Raw genomic sequence first — 24,408 nt, 5'->3', positions numbered from 1 at the left:
TCTCTAACCAAAGAAGCAGCTTCCTGTGGCAAGCCTTCCCTTAGGTGAAAGTTCATGTCCTTTAAACTAAGCAATCTTTTCGTGCTGACTAAACTGTCTTGATTTTTGTTAAGTTGAAAAGAGTGTTGAGGATGTTCTATGTGCCCTTGGGTCTGGCCTGGCTCCATTTTATTTTATTTATTTAATTAATTTATTTTAAACATCTTTATTGTTGTATAATTGCTTTACCACGCTGTATTAGTTTCTGCTTTATAACAAAGTGAATCAGCTATACATAGACATATATCCCCACATCCCCACCCTCTTGTGTCTCCTTCCCACCCTCCCTATCCCACCCTTCTAGGTGGACACAAAGCACAGAGCTGATCTCCCTGTGCTATGCGCTGGCTCTATTTTAATGGAAGCCCTTGTGGTTGGGTCTGGAAGAGCCTTGCCCTCTGAAACACGAGGAAGGACTTTTTTATTTTTCCTACTTTGCCATGTAGTTACTTTACCAGGTAGTTACGAGCGCCTGGCACGTCACTCACACGCTCAAAGTGTTCAATAAATAGTAACAATTAGTATCCTACTTATTTTATTAGTCCCAAGTTCATGTTTCTGCCATGACTGTAAAAATCTAGCCATTTACTGTTGGGGAGCAAGTGTTTGAAAAGCCAACGTGAACTTTGAAGACAAAGCAGACCTGGGGTGCAGGTGGGAAGTTGAACTGGGAGAAGACATCTGTCTGTAGGACAAGTTGGTGAAAACAGGAGATAGAAAACTGTGGTTGTAGAGACTCATTGTTGGTAATTGTAGAAAGGAAGTGAGGATTATCACTGTGGTTTCCCTCCACCCCCCGGAGCCCATGAGGACTGCATGTTAAATGTTGCTTAAAAGAGAGAAAAACATGACCAGAAAGCACTCTGATATTTACTCTTTTCAATCTGACATTTCAAATAGAAATAATTATAGTTGCATTTTAATACCTGAAAAATATTTCAGGACAGAAAGGGTACTGCTTGCACTGCAAAGGATAACAGACGTGAAATTTCTCTGAAAAAAATTAACAAGTACTATGCAGGTACATAAGATAATTATTGTCCTTCCTTGAACCTCTATGTGTGATTTTTTTTGAGGGGGCCTCCCAATGAAGATTTAGTTTTCTTTTGTATTAATTTTTCTTGAAGTATAGCCGATTTACAATGTTGTGTTAGTTTCTGCTGTACAGCAAAGTGAATACATATGTCCACTCCTTTTTAGATTCTATTCCCATATAGGTCATTACAGAGTATTGGGTAGAGTTCCCTGTGCTACCCAGTAGGTTCTTATTAGTTATCTATTTTATATACACTAGTGTTATATTTCAGTCCCAACCTTCCAATTTATCCCTCCCCCCAAGTTTTCGTTTACTTGACTTTGGGCCTTTCTGAATGTTACTGCAATTTACTGGAAGGTCAGAGGTCACAGAAATTCATAGTGCAGAAAATAAAGTGAAGAAAGACTTTATTTCTTCACGAATGCATTCCACTTCCATAACATGGAGACACTGATAAATACAAATGAATCTTGGAGGGAGCGATGGCAGAGGAAATAAGTTTTCCTCACTCCCATTAAAGGTGCCTTTTGAGGGCAGCAGAGGACCTCTCTCACAGACTGTGGGCTTCGGGCCTCTCACCGAAAGCTGGAGCTACACAGCCCAGGTAGGCTCTATGATTTCAAGTCTAGCATCAGCTTACCTTTCCCATTAGGCAGGGTAGCCTGTGACTCACTGCCAGTCGTCGGCCCCTGGAGGGATGGTTAATGATGTTTGAAGTTTCATTTACATTTTCCTTTCAAAATCCTTTTCTTTCCATGAAGATGAAAGTCAAGGGTTTCCAGATAAGATTAGTAGGAGTGCATTGTACTTCTCCGGAGGAGAAGAATGCAAGAGAAACGTGGGTAGAAATACAGGAAGGAAGGGACATTTTAAAATATCCTCCTGTAACGAGGTCTCGGCTCGGGGGAAAGTGACCTCACAGTGATGCCATGAATTCATCCTACAGACCGTCCGGGTCCACCCCAAGTTGTGAAGATCGACGATGTCTGGGGAGAGAATGTTGCTCTATCATGGACACCACCAAAGGATGATGGGAATACTGCCATTACAGGGTACACGATCCAGAAGGCCGACAAGAAGAGCATGGTAAGGTCTGGCTTTCTCTGGTTCCGCAGCAGCAAAATAACATTTCATCAGAAGTAAAGGGGGAAGCATGAGGTCCTCTCTGGTGAGGAACTCATGAGGGACATGGAGAAGTGATGTGGCACGGTGGAAAGGGTAAAGCCTTGGGAGCCACGAAGAGTTGGACTTGCATTTCCACTTAAAACCACATACACATGGACAGTCACTTAACCTCTTTGATCTCCATTTCCCTCATCTGTAAAATAAGGGCACTGATGTTTACCTCGCTTGTTTATCAAGAGGCTAAAACAGGGGCCGCCCTGGAGGTCCACTGGCTAAGACTCCGTGCTTCCACTGCGGGGGGTGTGGGTTTGATCCCTGGGCAGGGAACTAAGGTCCTGCATGTCGCGCAGTGAGGCCAAAACAATATAAAGTAACTGGCAGAATGCTCAGTAGAATTCAATAAAGTTATTCGTTCAACAGATATTTACTCACTGTGGATTCTGACTCAGATCTGCACCCGTGCAACTTCTTCCTCCTTGTAAAATGAATGTTGGTAGCATGGACTGATGTCTTTAAAAAAAAAAAATTCCAGTTAGAAAAGAAAGATTCTAAAGGTAACAGCATATGCAAAGGTCCTGAGGAGGAGAAGCATTTAGAGTATTCAAGAAGCAACTCAGTTGGAGTATGAATTATTATTACCTATGTTAGATCACCAGATTTTCAATGTTAAAGTCTAGGTCTTTCTGAATCAGAATCCATCCACTACAACTACCATTGCTCTACCTGTAAGTCAATGAATGAATAAATGAATGTTCGGACACAGTATGGCTTGGAGCCACTATTCATTCTCATAGGAAGAGTAAAACATCGTACCAAATGATATTGATAGAAAGTCTGCAGGCATTTACACTACTAGATGTCAGTAAGAACTTAGGGTATAAGGTTACATTGGGTTAATAGAAGGGGAGAGGGTTGGAAAGAGCAGTCTAAGTAACTGGAATGGATTTCAAGCCTTGCCTTTCCATAAACTATTTCTAGCATGTCTTTCCCCCCAGCCCTGGGTGGGTGTTAAATGACAAAATAAGACTTGGCATTTAAAAAAAAAAAAAAAAAAAAAAAATCTAGGGCTTCCCTGGTGGCGCGGTGGTTGAGAGTCCGCCTGCCGATGCAGGGGACACGGGTTCGTGCCCTGGTCCGGGAAGATCCCACATGCCGCGGAGCGGCTGGGCCCGTGAGCCATGGCCGCTGAGCCTGCGCGTCCGGAGCCTGTGCTCCGCAACGGAAGAGGCCACAACAGTGAGAGGCCCGCGTACCGCAAAAAAAAAAAAAAAAAAAAAAGACTTGGCATTTAAAGAAACATGTTTCAGCCAAACCTGGACAGCTTGAGAGCTAGATCAATGGATGACTTTGCAGGGGAAGTATTGACCACCTTGGATTTCCTTAGCAATGAGGGCTCTTCTTTGGACCTTGGTCCAGATACTGGCAGTGAATCCAGGGGTACCACACTGCCTCCAGGTGCCCCCCATTCTTCCACCCCCACCACACTTCCAACAGTTGTCTTCTCAGATATCTAGTCAAGTCCAGCTGAGCCAGGACTTTCCTGCTGCTTCGTGTGTCTGAGGTCTGCCTGCTGACAGGAGAGGAACCCCAATCCCATCCACTTGTGTTTCTGGTGCATTTCAGCAAGGGCAGGCCTATAGACCAGAAGATGCTCACTCTGCCCAGTGCACTTCCCCGGAGGTCACCACACCACTATCTCACTGTGGCTACAGATGCTGTTTTTCACTTAAATTTCTGTAGTCTTTATACCTTCCATAAACATTGTTCTCATGGTGTATGCCAACACATTCATTTATTCATTCAGTAACTATTTGTTGAGCAGTGTTCTAGCTGGTGGATCAAAAACAAAAAGATAGCTCCTCGGGCTTCCCTGGTGGCGCAGTGGTTGAGAGTCCGCCTGCCGATGCAGGGGACACGGGTTCGTGCCCCGGTCCGGGAAGATCCCACATGCCGTGGAGCGGCTGGGCCCGTGAGCCGTGGCCGCTGAGCCTGCACGTCCGGAGCCTGTGCTACACAACGGGAGAGGCCACAACAGTGAGAGGCCCGCGTACTGCAAAAAAAAAAAAAAAAAAAAAAAAAGTCAGCTCCTGCTCTTGGACCACTCATAGTTTAAGCAAGCAGAAAGACATAAAACCAAATGATAAAACAGTATAATAAATGTTGGAATAAAGGTTTGCATAAAGTGCTTTGGAAATAAAGGAGGGCATAACTACAATTGTCTGGTGTCTTTAAAATATCCCAAATATAGAGATGATCATGGCCCCTAAAAGTTGCAAGGAAAATCGTTTTCCTTTCTGAAATTTTTTGTCAGCAAATGTATTTTCTCAATTAGTGGTACTAAACATATGTAGTACAATGTGGTTTTCTACTGGTGGCAAGATAAACTTTGAAACCACTATATTTCTTGACATGGTGAGGAAAAAGTCAAAAAAAAAGAATAATATAGCTTTAGCTCATCCATTCATTCCTGTATTCAATGAACATTTATTTTGTGCATGCTACCTACTGTATACCGGGTGCTGTGAGAAGGCACTGGAAATACAGGGGTGAGAAGAAAAGTCCATTTTTACCATCACTGTGTATCCATTCCAGTGGGGGAGGTAGCAGATAAGCAAGTAAAATAGTAAGTATGTCATATGTTTAAGGTAACAAGTACTGTGAAGAAAACATAGCCAGGTTAAGGTGAAAAAGTATGAGCAAAGTAGAGTGGTGAGAGGGTAAACAGTAGAGGAAGTAATATCTGAGCAAAGAATTGAAAGAACCTATGGTAATAATGTTAGGCAAGTTGATTGGGTGATATTAATTTTTGCGATTTAGCATCATCTCTCCCTCAGAATAGATAAGTTGGCATGAAAATTCTATAATTATACTTTGTTATACAAAAGATAAATAGGCAGGTAGGTAGGTGGACAGACAGATGACAGACACTGCACAGTAATGTAGAAAATATAAAGATAGTAGTTGACATTGTCCATGGAAATAATCAATAACCAATTTACTATAAGAACAGAGGAGGGCTTCCCTGGTGGCGCAGTGGTTGAGAGTCCGCCTGCCGATGCAGGGGACACGGGTTCGTGCCCCAGTCTGGGAAGATCCCACATGCCGTGGAGCGGCTGGGCCCGTGAGCCATGGCCACTGAGCCTGCGCGTCCGGAGCCTGTGCTCCGCAACGGGAGAGGCCACAACAGTGAGAGGCCTGCGTAAAAAAAAAAAAAAAAAAAAAAAGAATAGAGGAGCGGACTATAGCCCGGCAGACAGCCTCTCAGACAGCTCTGAGGAACTGCTCCACAGAAACATAGCTTTCAGCACAGTTTTTAACCTTGTTTGAACAAAGAACCTCAGATATGACAGAGATACATTCCTTCAAGGTTTCCAAAAGAGACAGTTCAGCACATACACAGCAAGTCATTATGACCTTGGTGCCCGAGGAAGGGAGCTTTATCGCGGGAGGAGTACAAGCATTGATGTCCCAGGAAAGGAGGCATTTATCTGGATCTTCGAAAGAGACCTTCACTTCTGGACAGTGCATGCTTTTCTTTAAATGGTTAGAGCAGATGTACAATGTATGTTTATTAGGCCCCAAAACGGGCTGTTCTAGTTAGCATAAAGTTTAAGTTAAACCACATATAAGCCAGAATGACTTCTTCATACCTCAACATATGAAAATTTCTTCCATCCACATCTAGGGTAAATGAATCTAATGTGTAAATGAAGATTAAATGACGTAGTCAAGTGTAAATCAATTGTAAAGCGTTAAACAAATTAAATATACATTTCTGTTACCCTCAGTATAAAAAATTAGTCTCTTTTTTCCTCTTAGTTAATGCAACATCCCTGTTATTTATTTGAATCAACAGGTGAAATAGCTGTGTATTTTTAAGTGATTTTCCTCAAATTATTATTTTTGTTTTCAGGAGTGGTTCACTGTCATTGAGCATTATCACCGAACCAGTGCCACCATTACTGAACTGGTTATCGGAAATGAGTATTACTTCCGGGTGTTTGCTGAAAACATGTGCGGCCTCAGTGAGGATGCAACAATGACAAAAGAGAGTGCTGTGATTGCCAAGGATGGTGAGTTGGAAGCGGGCTGGACATCTGGGAACCTTGATTTTCAGTGATGAGACAGAGAAGACAGAAAGAAAAAGAGATGTGGTGAAAGGGGATAAGAATATCATAAACACACATTTAAAATTATGGTAAGGAGATGCAGCCACAGGCCAGGGAATGCTGGCAGCCACCAGAAGCTGGAAGAGGCAAGGAACAGATTCCCTGCTACAATCTCCAGGGTCAGCGTGGCCCAGCCAACACCTTGATTTTGTATCTCTGGCCTCAAGAACTGTGAAAGAATAAATTTCTGTTGTCGTAAGAAATAAAAAATAAAAAATAAATAAATAAAATTACGGTAAGAACGTCCAACCAAAATGTTAATCTTACAAGTAAAATATTTTAAGGAAAATTATATTATGATTGCATTTTTTAACGTACAAGCTTTCATTCATGGCAACATCTGGGTAGTGGGTCTCTCAATGGCTAAGATCACAGGGGTAGGAAAAAGTCACCATTTACTTTTAGAGCTTGGGTTACTTTTATTCTTGGACACCTTCAAGGATGCTACACATGAGAGCCACTTTTCAATGAAAGAAGTTGGATTCCACCCCTGTCACTTCATTTCCTCATAAACCGTGTCCTTCCTGCCCTTCCTCGTTACTTTCACGTTAAAGCACATTGGTGAGCAAAACACGCAGACACTGAATTCTTCCCAGTACTTATTTCAGTTCCAGATGACCCCTCTGGGTTTCTTTCCTGTGTGTGATGGGCTGTACATTGGTATCCTTCTGAATGAACACCCTGTGGCCTTCACACATGTTTTTCTAAGCTCAGGGAAGTTTTCAACGTGAGTCAAGTATGCTAAGAATAATATATTCTCAGGCCAATTTGTATATCTCTAATGCTTGTTTTTAAGGTAAAATCTACAAAAATCCAGTGTATGAAGACTTCAATTTCACAGAGGCACCCATGTTTACTCAGCCATTGGTCAACACCTACGCCATAGCTGGTTACAATGCCACCCTGAACTGCAGTGTGAGAGGAAATCCTAAGGTACCATGTTTTTGGTTTTTTTCAATCACATTAATTAAATTTAAAAATTAATTCCAAACTCCCTCTATTATATTCATTATGTCATAATTATAAGTAGTAATATAAACTTACCTCCCAACTGCTATTTGTGTCTTTTTCTGGGTGGTGGTATTGGTGGATAATTAAGGACACTATTTAAATGTAGAAAAAATATTTATATTTCTTTACTAACTAAGGGATACTTTCTAAGGAAAAACCAAACCACTTATTTTTAAAAGAACGGAGAGATAAAGAGATGGAAGTAATCTTGTATCACCTGAAAAATTAGATGGTGATATTGATTTATCAAGCTTTCTGTAATAGTGTAAAGCAAGTAATTGTACTATAGTGCAAGGCAGAATTCGAATGTACAGTGATAAGGGTACAGAGTACCAGGAAGGGAGAGATCGCATCTGACTGAAGAGATTTAGAAAGGATTTCAGGTTTCATGTTGCTGGCATTTGAAAAGAACAGCAAATTAATGAATGTTGCCCATAGAGCTATCTACCCCTGGGTGGCACTGAGAGAAAGTGCCCTAGAAGTTGGAAAAATTGCAAACAGTGATATTTTTCCTGCATATACCATGAGCAGAAATAGAGAAGTCAAAGGGAGAAGACAGCCTGAGGGTGGGAGGAAGATGCTGAATTCATGTTTAATTGGAGGTGATGTTGGTACATTCAAGCGGGAATGACCAGGAGGCGAGGAGAGCATCGCCAGAGCTTGGGAAAAAGGCGAGGGCTGTGACTCTTGGTTTGGGTGACCCAAGCATGGGGACACTGCATCCCACCCCTTGGAGCCAAGGCTCTAGAAAGGAATATCAAACGAAAGGGAGAAGTGAAGCAAAATGTCAAGGAGCAAGGTGTGAGCCTCAGGAAATACTGCCATTTGAAAGGCGGAAGGAGGAAGAGGACTGTGTGAAGGACACTGAGAGATGCTGTCTCTTGGGTCTGAGCAAGACAAAATCAATAAGAGGTAGAGGAGAGAGTGTGGAGGGTGTGCATTTACAGAAGGGAGAAGAAGACAATATGAAAAAGAAATGGCAAGTCAGTGGTATCGACTGTAGTTCAGAAGTCAAGCAGAATGGAGTAACCTTCCTGGGCGATTGATCTGGGGTTATCTGTTTGGAGTAGATCCATCCATTGCCACCAGGTGATGAAAACAGATGTCAGAAGAGAGATTAAGTGGTGAGGAGGCATAAGCAGCCCATAAAGAATTAGAAAAGCATATCAGGGAAAGGAAGTAGAGAAAACTGGCTGGTGATGACACCTTACAGGGATTCTTTGAAAAACACTGAGCAATGTACACTCTCCAGGATGAGTTAACCTCATGGACCTGTAGATCAAATTTAAATGTAACTGAATCTTGGGGAAGATTGCCCCAGGGCTGTCCTCTGAACAAATCTGGCTGGCTTCTTCAGAACTGCTCATTCGCTTTCTTGCCAAGCATTAAGTAGAATTTAATCTGAGAGAAACGGTTCTCAAGTTGACGTGGATTCTTCTTAGATGTAGTCTTTTCTTTCTAAGCCATGCTTTAAAATTCTGTCACTGGCTTTGATGGTCTATTATTAGGCTAAGTACAGATATGTTTTGCCCTAATTTGCTTCCATCTTCAGCCCAAAATTACCTGGATGAAAAACAAAGTTGCTATTGTGGATGACCCAAGATACAGGATGTTCAGCAACCAGGGAGTCTGTACTCTGGAGATTCGAAAGCCCAGCCCCTATGACGGAGGCACCTACAGCTGCAAAGCAGTCAATGACCTTGGGGCAATGGAGATCGAATGCAAACTGGAGGTGAAAGGTATGACATCCCAAATCTTGTGTAGACTGAACTGAAAGAAAATCATTTAATTATTGTCCTTACTGCCAAATCCCAATTACTTGCCAACATTTTCTGGGGGAGGGGAGGAAGCGGGGAGAAGATTTGGGGAGAGAAGACATTTTTACATTCTGCACTCACTCTTGTTTGTGATGGCTACTTGATTTTTTAAGTTGACTTACTTTCATCTCTCGCAATTCTTGTTAACTAAAGCACTATTAATTTCAATGAACTGTGGTATGGGCACAGCATGGTAACAATGAATCAAGTCAAAGGGGTATTACTTTGGTGATGTAGTCCATCTTAGATAAATAGAAGCCTCACGTAAAAACTCATTTAATGAAACTGTAGTTGAGGAATTTAACTATTTTTAATTAGTTTACTATTTTTGTGAAACTTTCAAAGTATATGTAAATTTGCCAATTTAGTATTTAATATTACACATGTAGAATTCAGCATACACATATTATAACCTGTTCCTTTAAAAGTCTCACTAGAGAATTTCCATTTGTAGGTATGCATTTCATTTATACTAGTTTTCAGAAGTGTTGCAGCTAATGTAAACCAAGAAAGCACATGAAGATTTATGGGGTAGAAAAGTCTCAGTGTAATTGTCCTCTTAATCAGTTTTCATATTAACTGAGTATAATTTCTATCCTGAAGTTTTTTTCTTGACAATCAATACCTTTTGGGATACGATGAAAACTCTTACAGCTGTCAGAGTCACCGTTAGGAGATAAGGAGTGACATGATCCTAATGTCTTTTCTCTCATTCTTATTGCATTATTTTGCCATTTTGTGATAACCAAAGTCTTTGCTTTTCCTACCCTCTATAATGAAGAAATTATAATCTAAAAGTCAGATATAATTTTATAAATATCTATTTTAGAAAAAACGTAGTAAATGCTTAGGGTATTTATGTCAACAATAACAACAACAACAAAAGAGTTTTTTAGTCCTAAATCTAGTGTAAATATAGTAGAGAAACTTCTCGAAAAAATTTTTTCCTTCTGTAACTTTAAAAAACCAGTATTCTCTCTGTTATGATTTTTGTCCATCCTCAGATAATACAGGATAGTAGATTCACAATTGAAAGAAAGAAAATTTTTAAGTTTTTTTCCTCTTAAATGTAAAGCATATGCTATTCTTAGAAACTTTTAAACTTTACTATTGAGATAGTGGATACAAATTTAAATGTTGTTCTTTTAGCTATTTATTAGCTTTTTTTTTTTTTTTTCCGGCTGTGCCACGTGGCACGTGGGGTCCTAGTTCCCCGACCAGGGAGCGGACCCGGGCCCCCTGCATTGGAAGCATCAAGGCTTAACCATTGCACTGCCAGGGAAGTCCTATTTATTAGCTTTAAAGGCAGATTAAGGTCATAGTTGCAAACACATCTGGTTTCTAAACTCCTTATTAGTTCCAAGGTATTGTTGGTACTTATGTTCCAACACCCAAAACACAAGAACGCAAAAATCAAAAACCCAATATCACTTCTGCATGCTTTGAAAATACCTGAGTGTTGCTAATGATATAAAATGATGGTTTCAAAATGGTTCAACATTTGGGGTCCTCCATAAGTGAATAATGTTATGCATATAAATGCTATATTCTTTATAGTAATTGTATAGTAATTGAATTTAATAACATAAATAATGTATTCTAGTATATAAATTCATAATAAGGTATCAACTGTGATATATTAGTAAAAGCTTTTGGTCCTAAAAGTAAAGCCACCATTATTTATCATCAGATTGTTATCTGATAATAGGTGACTTGAATCAAGTTAAGCTGTGAAAAAAAAAAAAAAAGTAAGACTGTCAACCGAGAATAAATAAATACTGGTGCAAATATTCTAATTCTGCAGTGATATATCAAGGAGTAAATTCCCCTGGACAACCAATCTTCCTGGCGGGGCAGCAACAGGTTTTATAAGTTCATATCCCACTGGATATTTCTTCTTTCCATTCCATTCCTCTTACATGAAATCGCACTTTGCATGTAAAGCTTGTCTTTCTATTTGCTTTTAAATGTATTTCTTAGCAGCTCATGGCGTGCAGTGGTTATGCCATGAACAAGGAAGGCAAAATTATTCAAGGATATTAGGTAATATAGGAATAAGTGTTGTCAGAAAACTAAGGACCATACCACAGGTTCCCATAAATAAAGCCAGAAAGCCACATTTGAAGATGGCCTCATTTTAGATATAAGGTTACCAAAATTTGGGAATCATTTGGCATTTCTTTAATATTTTCAAGTGTAGAGAGAGATGTTCTTCCTTTAAGATAGCTTCCAGTGTGGGTTCGTTAGATTCACGTTGAAGTTCAGAAAATTGAACATTTTTCCATTGCTAAGTTGTAGAAGAATTGTTCTGGGCATTTCTGATGGGGAGAGGACACAGATAAAAAACTATTTGGACTGGTTGAATCCAATATCTGGAAACTTCCATATTTAAGATTTTCCAATGAAAAATTCTCTAGTAGAATGTCTGTGACCCATCTATCCGTTGAACATTTTGGATAATTTCATGGGACCAAGATTATTTCATATATTCATGAACTTAAAAGGAAAGAAAATTCTAGGCTCCATTACTAAATGTATTAAGCGATAAATGAGTCCTACAGTATATGTACGATTGATCCCCTATTTGGAAGAGCCAATTAAGAGGTTCTTTGGGGCTAGGTGAACAACCTGATGTAAACTCTAATGACATAGACCCATGCCTGAGTTTACAATGTTTGCTCTCTGAATTTCTAGAGATAACATCAACTTTCGAAAGAGGAAAGAATTAGGACTCTTTCTTTAAAAGTTCTGTAGGTTGCACGTATAGTCTCTTTCTAGCCTGTTTTTTTAAGCCTTACATTTAGTTAGATCAGTCATATATAGTCAGTTCAGAATACAATATTCTAGAATATTCTAGTCTAATTTCTATATCCACTTGATAATTTTGCCTTTTAGAATTTCAACATATATATATGTATACTAATGCTTTGTTGATTGTCCATGTTTTTCTGTTGTTGAAAAACACAATATATATATGTTGTAGGGGGGGTTCTTTAGCTAATGGTTTGGAAACTGTTACCATAATTATTCACTTTACAGTCGAATTGGCTTTGCCACCTGTTCAGGCAAAGTGGTTGTGCCTATTAATAAATGTTTTACCTATTAATGATCCTTTTGAAGTGACTGGATCCCAGCCCTTCATTCCGTGCGCTTCTATTTTCCTGTACTTTTCACCTGACTAAGGATTAATGAAATCACCTCATCATAATCGTGACCATAATTTCATCCAAGTACTCAACATTGGTTTTAGCACTTTATTAATGCTTACAACATGTCTCTCTCTCTCTCTTTCTCTCTCTCTCTCTCTCTCTCTCTCTCTTTTCCTTAGTTGTAGCACAGTAAGGATTTTTGAATGTATATTATCATCTAAGGTAAGCTTTCATATGGTTTTGGCATATGAAGCTTATGACTGTCATAAGCCATACCAAGCCTGTGGAGTATGGCATGATTTTCATTATGCAACCCAATGAAAATAGGCTATTTAAACTCCCTAACATTGTAGTTTTAATGTGTATTTCAGTATCTTGCCATTAACAGCTAGTACTTACTCATCACAACGATCTTCTGTTGACATGAAGCAAGTTGTTGAATGCAGTAGAGCATGAATTAAAGCATTTAATGTAGATGAAAATGAGTGATACCCAAGCATTCTGAGCTCTTTGCATCAAGGAATGGACATGTACATAAGTGGCATCATTTCTACCAATATGTGACTTTTTTTTTTTAAAAAAAGGAGAATGACTTTCCCAAATTGCATTAAAGAAGTTTTCAGAATGTTCAAATGGCATGCTGTTTTTGTCTGGACGTGAATTTATTAGCAAGTAGTAAAACACTTCTCTAAAGGACCATTTTTATGGTTTCATGGGTTCTCTCGTGAAGGGTACTTTTATTTTTTAAATATAATTCAGAACCATGGAGGGTAAGTATGAAATATTAGTAGGTGTTTCTCTCACCTTCAGAAGGCATTGGACAGGTTTTACTATGTTTAACAAAATATTTCCAATTTTTGCACTTTTGACAGTGTATGAATAGCCAAAGTTAAAGGAGTAGTTCCTTTTTTCTTCTCCCATGTGCTTGAATGGGAACTCTTTGTGCTTAATTGATAGGAACATTAACAAACTGGAAACAGTTCTTCCCACTGATTTGTAACACGATTTGCATTTATTCTGCCATTCATTCAGAACACTTAAATCATCTATAGAGGAACCTCGAAAAGAGCAATAAACACTCTCCAACTAGTGAGGAATTTGAGAACGAATAATAGTAGGGAACAAAAAACTGCTGTGGGTCTGCAGGGAACTTGCTTTTCCTTCTAGATGCCAAATGTTTTAGATTCTAAAGGTGCTAAACCCAGGAGAAGCTTTCCAAGTAGGGACTGAGTGAATCTTTGTAACTAACTGGAACATAATTAGTCACGTTTCCAGGCAGCTAGTCAAGAAGTCTTGTTTCAGGGATTTTTCACGTGTAGACGGTTTTGACTTTGCCTTTTCCTTCTCGTCCTTTCTAGGTGGTCTTTCCTTCTGCAGGCTCCTCTTGCAAGGTGTGCCTCCTAGCATAATTGATTCATACTTGCGAGAATTGCACTCAAGCAATCCTGAGGAATACTAAGGGCCTGGGCACTGCCGCTCTGCTCACCACTGCTTTGAAATCGGGTTGCAATGAGAAAGCATTTTCTGTTTTGCTCCCAGGCTCCCAAGTGTGGTTGTTTTCTTTCCTCCTGATGTTGAAGAAAAAAAAAAGATGTTTGCACAGATTGATTAATTAAAAATTGCAAACAAAATCTCATATCAAGTTAGCATTTTGGTCATTGTTGTCTGTGCTTGGTCACTGTACTTTCCAAAAAAAGCAAGCTATAGAATAAGCAAAAGCATTTATTTTAATTTAAAATAGTAGGCTCTAAATGCTTTGTTTTCCCCTAGAGTAAAAAAAACAGTACAGGGCTTCCCTGGTGGCGCAGTGGTTGGGAGTCCGCCTGCCGATGCAGGGGATGCGGGTTCTTGCCCCGGTCCGCGAGGGTCCCGCGTGCCGCGGAGCGGCTGGGCCCGTGGGTCGTGGCCGCTGGGCCTGCGCGTCCGGAGCCTGTGCTCCGCAACGGGGGAGGCCGCAGCGGAGAGAGGCCCACGTACAGCAAAAAAAAAAAAAAAAAAAACAGTACAATACACCGTAATAGAATCTTAAAAACACATCTTTCTTTTGATCTAAGAGATTTTTCTAAGCAAAGGGGAGTTGTTTATTTCATACAACCCTACTTAACACCAAGGGATCTGTGCCCTTTTCCCCATTTAAAGTCATTACAAGACTTTTTAAAGTCTTTCAGACAAGTTTTCTCAACAGAAGGGAAAATGTATTCAATGAATGGTACAATAAATCTGAAGTGTTTATGATGAAATGACACAGTATTCGTTTATGTGTTTCGGGTTTGCATGATCAGCCAGAACGGAGGATGAACGCTGGGAGCCAAGATGCTACCAAACTCAGGCCTGACCCAAATCATGTCTCTGGCATAGCATCCTGGCCAAATCCACCAGAGTTCCTGCCAAGACAGCTAGACACAGTGATGGAGAGCTGTTGCAGACTACAGAGCGGTTACAGATTTAGAGTTTGCTGATGGCCTCCATTCAAACTGATGAAAACCTTTCCCAAAATCTAGAAACTGAGAAACATTCGTGCAAGCCTGTCATCTTTTTAGCAACATCCTTCACTCTTCCTGATGTTACAGAGAAAGTCTCCGTTAGGGAAGTGGAGTAGAAGGGGGAGTCAAGTACCGTACCATTATTGTTTTCTCCCTCGCCTCCCTCCCTTTTGTTCTTTTGGCCTTTTCTTCTAGGAGCTAAATACATCCTGACCTACAGGGAGACCCACAGCGTCCTGGGACAGCATCTTAAAGTTTCTGCTCTGCTTTCTTTCCAGATCAGAGCTGGGAAGATGTGATGATAGCCAGGAACCTGGGTAGTAGTTGTGGGGCTCATAAAGGGAAGGAGTGAATGATCCAGGTAGTTGCAGTACTTTGGAGAAAAGCAAGGGAAAACTTGAGTTCTCGTCCAAACTCTGGTGGCTGCCTCTTTTTCTGTTTTGTTTGGTTGGTGATCTTGCCTTATGGCTCTTAAGAATATTGGCTATCACCCCATGTTCTCAGTTAACCTTCAAAATAATAATGTGTGCAATTCCTATGTAATACCCATGTTAATCAGGAAACCTATTTACACATTATTGGCTAAGATATTTTACATAAGAGAAATCTGGCTAATCTATAAAGACGTGAAGACCATATGTCCATGTGCAAACCAAACAAACAAGAGTGTGGCCAAACTTGTCGGCGTGGTCCCTGCAGCTCGCTGCTGGGTCAGGGCCTCATTGCAGCTGTGGGCTGGTTGCTTAACTCAAATACTCATTGACCAGTTTTGCCAAGTCATGGGCAATTTGTTATGCCTTTTATAAACATTGTGTAAATGCAACTATAGAGCATTTTTACAAAATGTTGTTTCCCCAGTCGTGACTTATCCTCTCTAACTGTATTGTATGCTAGGTAATGTTATTTTTCTACATATGATGTCTCCTCATATTAAGGGTACTTACTGTAAAGTTCCCACGAGGAAGAAAAAGTCTATTTTGAAACTGCAAAGAACAAAAAATATCAGGAGCTGTCATTGCTATTAGCTTTCCTATAATTTTGTTCTAATTTTGTTTAAATTTCATTCTATTAAAGAAAAACATTATATCACAGGATTTACCAAAAATTCTTTTGGGGAACTAAACATACAACATTAAAAATTTTTTTAAGCATTACACTATTTGCTCACTTTAAAAGAAGGCTTAATGAATGTTTTCATCTAGATTAATATAGAAATAGAAAAAAACCCTACTAGTTCCAAGAAACATTGGAATAAGGCAATACATCCATAACCCACTCACTTTTATTTTTATTTTTTAAAAATTTTATTGGAGTATAGTTGATTTACAATGTTGTGTTAGTTTCAGGTGTACAGCAAAGTGATTCAGTTATACATATACATATATTCATTCTTTTTCAGATTCTTTTCTCATATAGGTTATCACAGAATATTGAGTAGAATTCCCTGGGCTATACAGTAGGTCCTTGCTGGTTATCTATCTTATCTATAGTAGTGTGTGTATGTTCATCCTGAACTCCTGAGGTTTCCCCTTTGGTAACCATAGGTTTGGTTTTGATATCTGTTAAGTCTGTTTCTGTTTTGTAAATAAATTCATTTGTATCATTTTTTTAAAGTTAGATTCCACATATGAGTGATACCATATGTTACTTGTCTTTCTCTGTCTGACTTACTTCACTTAGTATGATCATCTCTAGGTCCATCCGTGTTGCTGCAAATGGCATTATTTCATTCTTTTTCATGGCTGAGTAGTATTCCATTGTATATGTGTACCACATCTTCTGTATCCATTCATCTGTCAGTGGACACTTCGGTTGCTTCCATGTCTTGGGTATTGCAGATAGAGCTGCAATGAACATTAGGGTGCGTGTATCCTTTCAAACCACGGTTTTCTCCAGATATGTGCTCAGGAGTGGGATTGCTGGATCATATGGTAGTTCTATTTTTAGTTTTTAAAGGAACCTCCGTACTGTTCTCCATAGTGGTTGGACCAATTTACATTCCTACCAACAGTGTAGGAGGGTTCCCAGGGTTCCCTTTTCTCCACACCTTCTCCAGCATTTATTGCTTATAGACTTTTTGATGATGGCCATTCAGGTATCTGGTGATACCTCCTTGTAGTTTGGATTTGCATTTCTCTGATAATTAGCGATGTTGAGCATCGTTTCATGTGCTTTTTGGACATCTGTCTTCTTTGGAGAAATGTCTATTGAGATCCTCTGCCCATTTTTTTATTGGGTTGTTTGTTTGTTGATATTGAGATGCATAAGCTGTTTGTATATTTTGGAGATTAATCCCTTGTTTGTCACTTCATTTGCAAATATTTTCTCCCATTCTGTGCGTTGTCTTTCATTTTGTTTATGGTTTCGTTTACTGTGCAGAAGCTTTTAAGTTTAATTAGGTCCCATTTGTTTGTTTTTAATTTTATTACTCCAGGAGGTGGGTCAAAGATGATATTACTGCCATGTATGTCAAAGAGTATTCTGCCTATGTTTTCCTCTAAGAATTTTATGGTGTCTGCCCTTACATTTAGGTCTTTCGTCCATTTTGAGTTTTATTTTTATGTATGGTGTTAGAGAATGTTCTAATTCCATTCTTGTACATGAAGCTGTCCGGTTTTCCCAGCACCACTTATTGAAGAGACTGTCTTTTCTCCATTGTATATTCTTGCCTCCTTTGTCATAGATTAATTGACCATAGGTGCATGGGTTTATTTCTGGGCTTTCTATCCTGTTCCATTGATCTATATTTCCATTTTTGTGCCAATACCATACTGCTTAACCACTCATTTTTAACTTGATTTCTGAAACATTCTGTTCATCTCAACAAATGAGTTCGTGAATGTCTGATGTGTGCATGGCACTGTGATGGATTCAGCTAGGAACTCAGTGAGAAGCCACTTCTGCCTTCAAGAAATTGATAATATACCACACTACTACCCAAAGGGAAGCACATACACAGAGCAGGCTGCAGGCATAAGAGAACACTGTAAGGATTCAGAGATCGGATAGTGTGGTTTATGTATTTGTTATTATCAATGCATGTATCACACTAGGTTGGAGTACAGGACATGCCACGTGATTTTATTTTTCTAAATCAAATTAACTATGACTCTGAGCTCCCCACTAGCCAGAGAGATTGAGAAATTCTCTCTGCCCTCCTTCTGGGTCCTATCTCAGGCCCTGGGTCAACTGGAATCTTTCTTGGTGCCTAGAAAATGGAGAGAAGGAAAGGCCTCTGGTCTTCAGGCTATACTGGTGACTGCAGGATGCCTATGGTCCAACCCAGTAGAGTCCAGCCAAAGACAAGTGACTCTGAAACTTCCTTGACAAGTGTAGACCTGCGCTCTTTCAACCTCCAAGGCCACAGCTTGGCTATTTACCTACTACCTTTTTTTTGGTCACACCGCACAGCTTGTGGGACCTCAGTTCCCCAACCAGGGATAGAACCCGGGCCCCATGGAGTGAAAGCGCCAAGTCCTAACCACTGGACCACCAGAGAATTCCCTTTATCTGCTACATTTAAACATGTTCTTTGTGGGGAGACTGGACAGTTCTACCACTTAGTATTAGCCTTGGACCTGGGCAAGAGGGACCTCTATATTTTCAAGAGCCTCACTCTGGCCCTCCTCTAGCCATATCTCCCTCCACAAAGTAGGGAGGCCATGGAACCAAGGGGATGTGCATACTTAGAACTCATATGAACCTCCCCCGCCTCTTGCAGACTGCAGCCAAGTACACTTTTAAAGACTTTGTGGGCCTTTTCCTTGAGTTCAAACCCCCAAGGAAGAACCAAGTGACCAGAATATATACCCCGAGGCCCAATGTGTGGCCTAGAGGCACCTGTTTGTCAGGGAGTTGGGGTGTGGAGGATGTGACTGAGCTTGTGCATGAGGCAGGGCATCTGCCTGTGTGTACCTGCGACCCCTCATGGTGCAGGAGGGAGCAGGGCAGAAAGCACAGGGAGACCTGGGCCTCGGTGGGCCACAATATTTTGGCAAGTATCTCTGAAGACTTTGATATTTCTGCATTCAAATCTAGCCTTCCAGGTCATTATGAGGGTATCCCCCCAAAAAACTGGAGGATATAACTATTTTATTAACCATTGGTTAGCTTGATTTATAACTTCTAAACATTTATGTACGTGAGCTATAAAAATGAGGGGGTCAGCCAGCCCCCAACTACCTCTGTTCCCTTTCCTGGTCCCCTCCTCACTCCCCTTTACCAAGATCTCTCTCACCTCTCCACTATCACCACTTCTTCTCCCCTGACTCCAGGCCTAACCCTCCATCCATCTCCTTCCTCATTTCAGTTCCTTTGAATGGAATTCTAGAAATACAAATTTGGCCTTCTTTTCCTAGGAGTAGGAGTAGAGTAAGGAATAAGAAAACCAGACAGTCTCCTCACCAACTCTCCCTGTAATATTACTTGATTCTAAATTGAACTGTATCTTTATTTCCTTATTTTAGCTGGGTCACTAATTACCATCCTTGTACCAAAGATTTAGCTGATTGCTACATGTAGGTATTTATGTAATCCTTTGTAATTAAATTTTGATAACTTAGAATGGATGAGAGAAATAAACGCACTAATGGAATGACCAATTCTCCTGATTCTAAGGGCTGTCATCACCCTCTTAAACTCACCTGATGATCTCTCTCTGTCCCCAGATGCACTGGCTGGAGTAGCCTCTGGCCTAGATAAATATTTTTCTTCTATCTGGAGTTGATTACTAGGGACAAAACACCAGGGAGGTGACAGGGCAGTTAAACACTCCCAGGGGGCTCACTCAGAGTGTGGCTTGGGGGTACTGGCAGACTCACATCTTTAAAGGCAAAAACCTTGTACTCAAATGCATAATTGACCATAACTTCTTCTTCTCCCAAGGGATAGCTTTAGAGAGAATGTCTCTCTTTTTCATAGATAAGCACTTACACAGCTATCCACAGGCAAGAGATTTCATCCTTCCAGCCTTCTCCTCTCACCTTCATCCTAGTCTTGGAGACCAAGAAAATACATTAAAGATATTATACACTAATTTAAAAACATTGGCTTGGGCTTCCCTGGTGGTGCAGTGGTTGAGAGTCCGCCTGCCAATGCAGGGGACGCGGGTTTGGGACGCGGGTTCGTGCCCCGGTCCGGGAAGATCCCACATGCCACGGAGTGGCTGGGCCCGTGAGCCGTGGCCGCTGAGCCTGCGCGTCCAGAGCCTGTGCTCCACAACAGGAGGGGCCACAACAGTGAGAGGCCCGCGTACCGCAAAAAAAAAAAAAAAATTGGCTTAAAATTTTTTTAAGTTAATAAAAAAAAGAAGAAAGAAAGAAAAAATAACTAGGCGTTACCAGCAACACTGTGGCAAAGAAAGGAGCCACTATTCAGACTTTGTAATGCATCCCTCTTGGGCAATTGGGATGAGGAATAATTGGAAGGGAGCCACGTTTCAAAATAAACCAAAGCTGATTTGAAGTCATGTGGTCATTTGGAAGATTCCAAGCACTAGAGAGCCAAATGATGTATCCCCTGCAAGCTATGGGATAAAGTGCCATTGGACTGGTCACCCCAGCCTCATTCCTGAGTGTCCAAGGGGGCTCACTGTAAACTCAGTTCTCATTCCTGCCCTGGGCAGTACCACTGAGCTAGAGGCAGGCAGGGTAATAGTGGAGGTTGCCAAGAAGGGACAGAGCCTCTATATGTGGGGTTATTTTTATGTGCTTCTTCATAGCTCCTAGCTAAGGCTCAAGAAACATTATCTAGCAGTAGAAGCAGGAGTTCATCGGTGAGACAAGTTGTTTCCTGGGTCTTTCCATGACTGCCAGGTCTTCATAGTGGCCAGCATGGACTTTGACCCAAAGTCTGCCTTTAGTAACTCCACTCCTTGAAGAAGTTAAGCAACAGTGATGGACAGAGAGGGAGGGCGTGGCAAGAAAGGGCTCAGTGAAGGCCAAGACCAAGGTCAACGTCAAGTAGGAGGGAGGAAAGGACAGACCAACACATTATTATTTGTACAGAGGGAAGGGCAGTCAACATAAGCGAGACAGAAATGAAGCCAGAAACAGCCTCACCAGACAAGAAACTAAAGAAAGAGGAAACGGCAATGAGAAAATCTACACTAGAAAGAAAAGAGCTCTTGCTTCTGTGCTTCGCGGGCATTATCTCCATCACAGGTTCTTCACCCTGTCTACCACGACAGCCCTCCTCTCTGCAGAAGAAAGAACAACTTTGGACAGGATGTGAGAGCCCAGCGTGAAGTCACTGCCACCACCCCTCACGTGCTACTCATTAAAGTTTATCCACATGCTACCTTCTTCTCCATGATATATGAGTTTATTTAATAGAAAAGTAATTTTTTCCTTCCCAGATCTTCAAATGGATGTTGTTCCAAGCATATTGTCAGGTAGCTAAAGGTATCCCAGTCTGGGAAGCACAGCAGATTGTTAGAAAAGACTCATCAACTATGAACAACAAACACCCTCACTGAGGACCAACAAGTAGATCTCAATTCCAATATACATATATATAATATAAAAATAAAATAGAAAAATTTAATATCTATCTATATATCCCTTCTTTGCCCTGGAAAGGACAGGTTGAACCAAAATTAAGTGAGCCAGCCTGGTCTTTCTTATCCTTTAATTGTCCTCAGCCCTGTGTCTCCTCGTTCTGCCCCATCCCCCTTCCACCTGGGGCCTGCTCAGAGCTGTGCCTCCACCCAAGCCTCCTAAGACTGAATATGCTTCAGTCCCTCATCAGTCAAAATGTGGTCGCTTCCCAGCGGCATCAGCATCACCTGGGAGCTCGTTAGGAATGAAAACGCTTCCCTCCGCTCTCTCTCCAGATCCGCTAACTCAGAACCTGAATTATCACAGAATCTCCAGGTGATTCCTGTGCTCTACCATGTTGGGAGCGCAGCTTCAGCCCTCTTTCTCGCAAGTTCCTCGCATGGCTATTTATTTGGAGCCAGTCTCTCTCAGGTGTCTCAGAGGAAAGACATTCTGATAAAAGCATCACTCCTAAGGTGGTGTTATTTTTTTTAGTATAAATGTATTTATTTATTTTTGGCTGCGTTGGGTCTTCGTTGCTGCGCGTGGGCTTTCTCTAGCTGCCGTGAGCGGGGCTCCTCTTCGTTGTGGTGCGTGGGCTTCTCATTGCGGTGGCGTCTCTTGTTGCGGAGCACGGGCTCTAGGCGCACGGGCTTCAGTAGTTGTGGCTCGCGGGCTGTAGAGCGCAGGCTCAGTAGTTGTGGCGCACGGGCTTAGTTGCTCTACGGCATGTGGGATCTTCCCGGACCAGGGCTCAAAGCCCTGTCCCCTGCATTGGCAGGCGGATTCTTAACCACTGTGCCACCAGGGAAGCCCTCCTAAGGTGTTCTTGATAATGACCTAACCTAACATGGAAGTCTGACCTACTCTGCTTATCCTAAAAGCCCCAACTCCAAAATAGGAATAACTCATTGTGGGGCTTTATGCACCTCAGATTGCTGAAGAAGGAATTTTTGAGGAAGGAGATTCCCTCTAGTGTTCCTCAGATCATACCATGGAAAACATTTTAAAGCAGTAGGATGTGAACTCAGAAAAGGATAATAAATAAAAGACAGTTAAAGGATATAAATAGGGCAGAATGCTAAGAACCGTGTCTCTGAGGGAAATCAATTTCCAACCCTAAATCACTTTTGCAATTTCAGATAAAAAGCAGTTACAACATCTGAGGGATTCTGTTGTGAAATTTGCTTTTCTGACCTTGTTCCAGAAATTAAGCATTTCTAGAGAAGACAGCAAAGGTTTTTGTCAATCTGTTATTGAAAACTGTATTCTGCTCGTGTATTTTGTAAGGTTCCATGGTTCTATAAAATTTAGACTTTAGAGTCACACAGTACAAAACTATAAAAACAAAATAAACCAAAGCAAGTAGATGAGAAAAGGCAAGTATATACCACAGAACTATACTAGTCTTCCTAAATACTCCAGCCTGTGGATCCAAAGCTCTAAACCCTTACACAGATAGCTTGACTCCCTGAATGATAAGATTCTGCTACGCTGCAAATCTAGCCAGGTGATTTCTTGATTGCAATCCATGCCTTTTTCCAAACCAATGAAATTCAGGGGCTTTTTGAAGCAGTTATTTTACACCTAAACTAATGTGGCTATATGAGACTGTAACATTTTGTGGGAAGTTGATCTAGATGTCGAAGATGCTGAGGAAGAAGATTTGAAATGTGAGTGCAAGTTACACAAAAAGAACCAGTAGTAAAACCAAGATAAGCAATCAGCTAAAAACTTGTGGATGCCTCTTGTACTGTGGATACGTAAGACATTGGGAAAGGCTGGGGGATGAGTACACGGGATCTCTCTGTACAATTTTTGCAACTTTCTGTGAATCTACTATTTCAAAACAAAGAGTTTTTAAAAGTACGGATGTCTGCTGGGTGCCAAGAACTCAAGAACACACTCAGTGCAGGGATGTGGTCCTGATACTCTGAGGCTGGACAAGAAGCAGATCAGTACATAAATAGGTGCCCCAAGACAGACTGGATCACAAGGTACAAAGTACTCTGTGTGGAAGCAGGAGAGGTCAACTGGAAGAATATGAGAGGCCATCTCAGAGAAGGAGGAATTTAAGCTGAGCCTTGACTGATAAGCAGTGTTTTAGGGATGATGAAGGATGGAAGGTACTCCCTAAGCCCAGGGAGCAAAGTTGGGGGTGGGGCATGAGGAAGCGCTTGGTATGTTTAGGAACAGCTAATGGATCCATGAAGGTGGAGCATCGGAGTTAGGGAGGGGAGTGAGGGAAGAGGCACTTGGGAGATAAGACTGGAAGAGTGGACCTTAGAATGCCAAGCTAGGGAGGTTGGACTTTACCAAAGTCCTCTGAGCAAGGGAATGTATCATTAGTTTTAGTAAATTTAGTAAGATGATATATAGAAAAAGGACTGCTTAATATTGACAAAAATACTCATCTAAGTCTGCTATTTAATATATGTAACTTATTAGGTGACATTTAGCCACAGGTAGGAGTGCAGGCTCTGGACTCTGACTACATTGGCTGGAATCTTGGCTGTATCTCTATTCTAGCAATCATGGTCAAGTTATTGAACCTCACTGTGTTCCAATTTCCTCATCTGCAAAATGGGGACTAACAATGGTACCAGCTTCCTAGGATTTTTGTGAGGATTAAGTGAAATAACTCCTGATGCTCAGAACAGTTCCTGGTATAGAATAGTAACGCCTAAATGTAAGCTGCCATGTTTGTTCAGGAAAAGGAAAAATTATATATATATCAACCAGTGTGTAATAAGCCATGATAATCAAAGGAAGCCATGATGCAAGAGGTAAAATGATAGGAAATCTCTAATCTACTTTTCTCTGACATTAGACAGATACGCCTTGAATTAATTTGAAATTTCCAAAAATTCACCAACCGCTCCCCCCCGCCCCCCCAAAAATAAAAACAATGGGAAAGGTGAAAAGCAGCTTAGAAGCATGAGTGTTAAAGAAGATGTGCTTTTGAAATTTTTATTACTTTTACTACTTTTTAACTATTCCATATTTGCAAAAGAAAAGGATTACACATACATATAGCATAAAT

General features: G+C 40.9%; 1 protein-coding gene across 1 annotated transcript in view; it reads left to right on the top strand.

Moving 5' to 3' along the window:
* MYBPC1 (myosin binding protein C1) overlaps positions 1-11,069 on the top strand; it is a 79,258-nt gene extending 68,189 nt beyond the window's left edge. Inside the window, exons 28-32 of the mRNA XM_065888148.1 lie at positions 2,022-2,161; positions 6,114-6,273; positions 7,166-7,302; positions 8,933-9,119; positions 11,002-11,069. Of these exons, the coding sequence (XP_065744220.1) occupies positions 2,022-2,161; positions 6,114-6,273; positions 7,166-7,302; positions 8,933-9,119; positions 11,002-11,069 (692 nt within the window). The remainder of the gene's footprint in view (positions 1-2,021; positions 2,162-6,113; positions 6,274-7,165; positions 7,303-8,932; positions 9,120-11,001) is intronic.
* Positions 11,070-24,408: the final 13,339 nt, after the last annotated feature.

This window comes from Phocoena phocoena, chromosome 11, assembly GCF_963924675.1.
Source record: "Phocoena phocoena chromosome 11, mPhoPho1.1, whole genome shotgun sequence".
Taxonomy (NCBI): domain Eukaryota; kingdom Metazoa; phylum Chordata; class Mammalia; order Artiodactyla; family Phocoenidae; genus Phocoena; species Phocoena phocoena.
The sequence above is the reverse complement of the archived record's forward strand: the minus strand, read 5'-3'. Positions and strand labels throughout refer to the sequence as shown.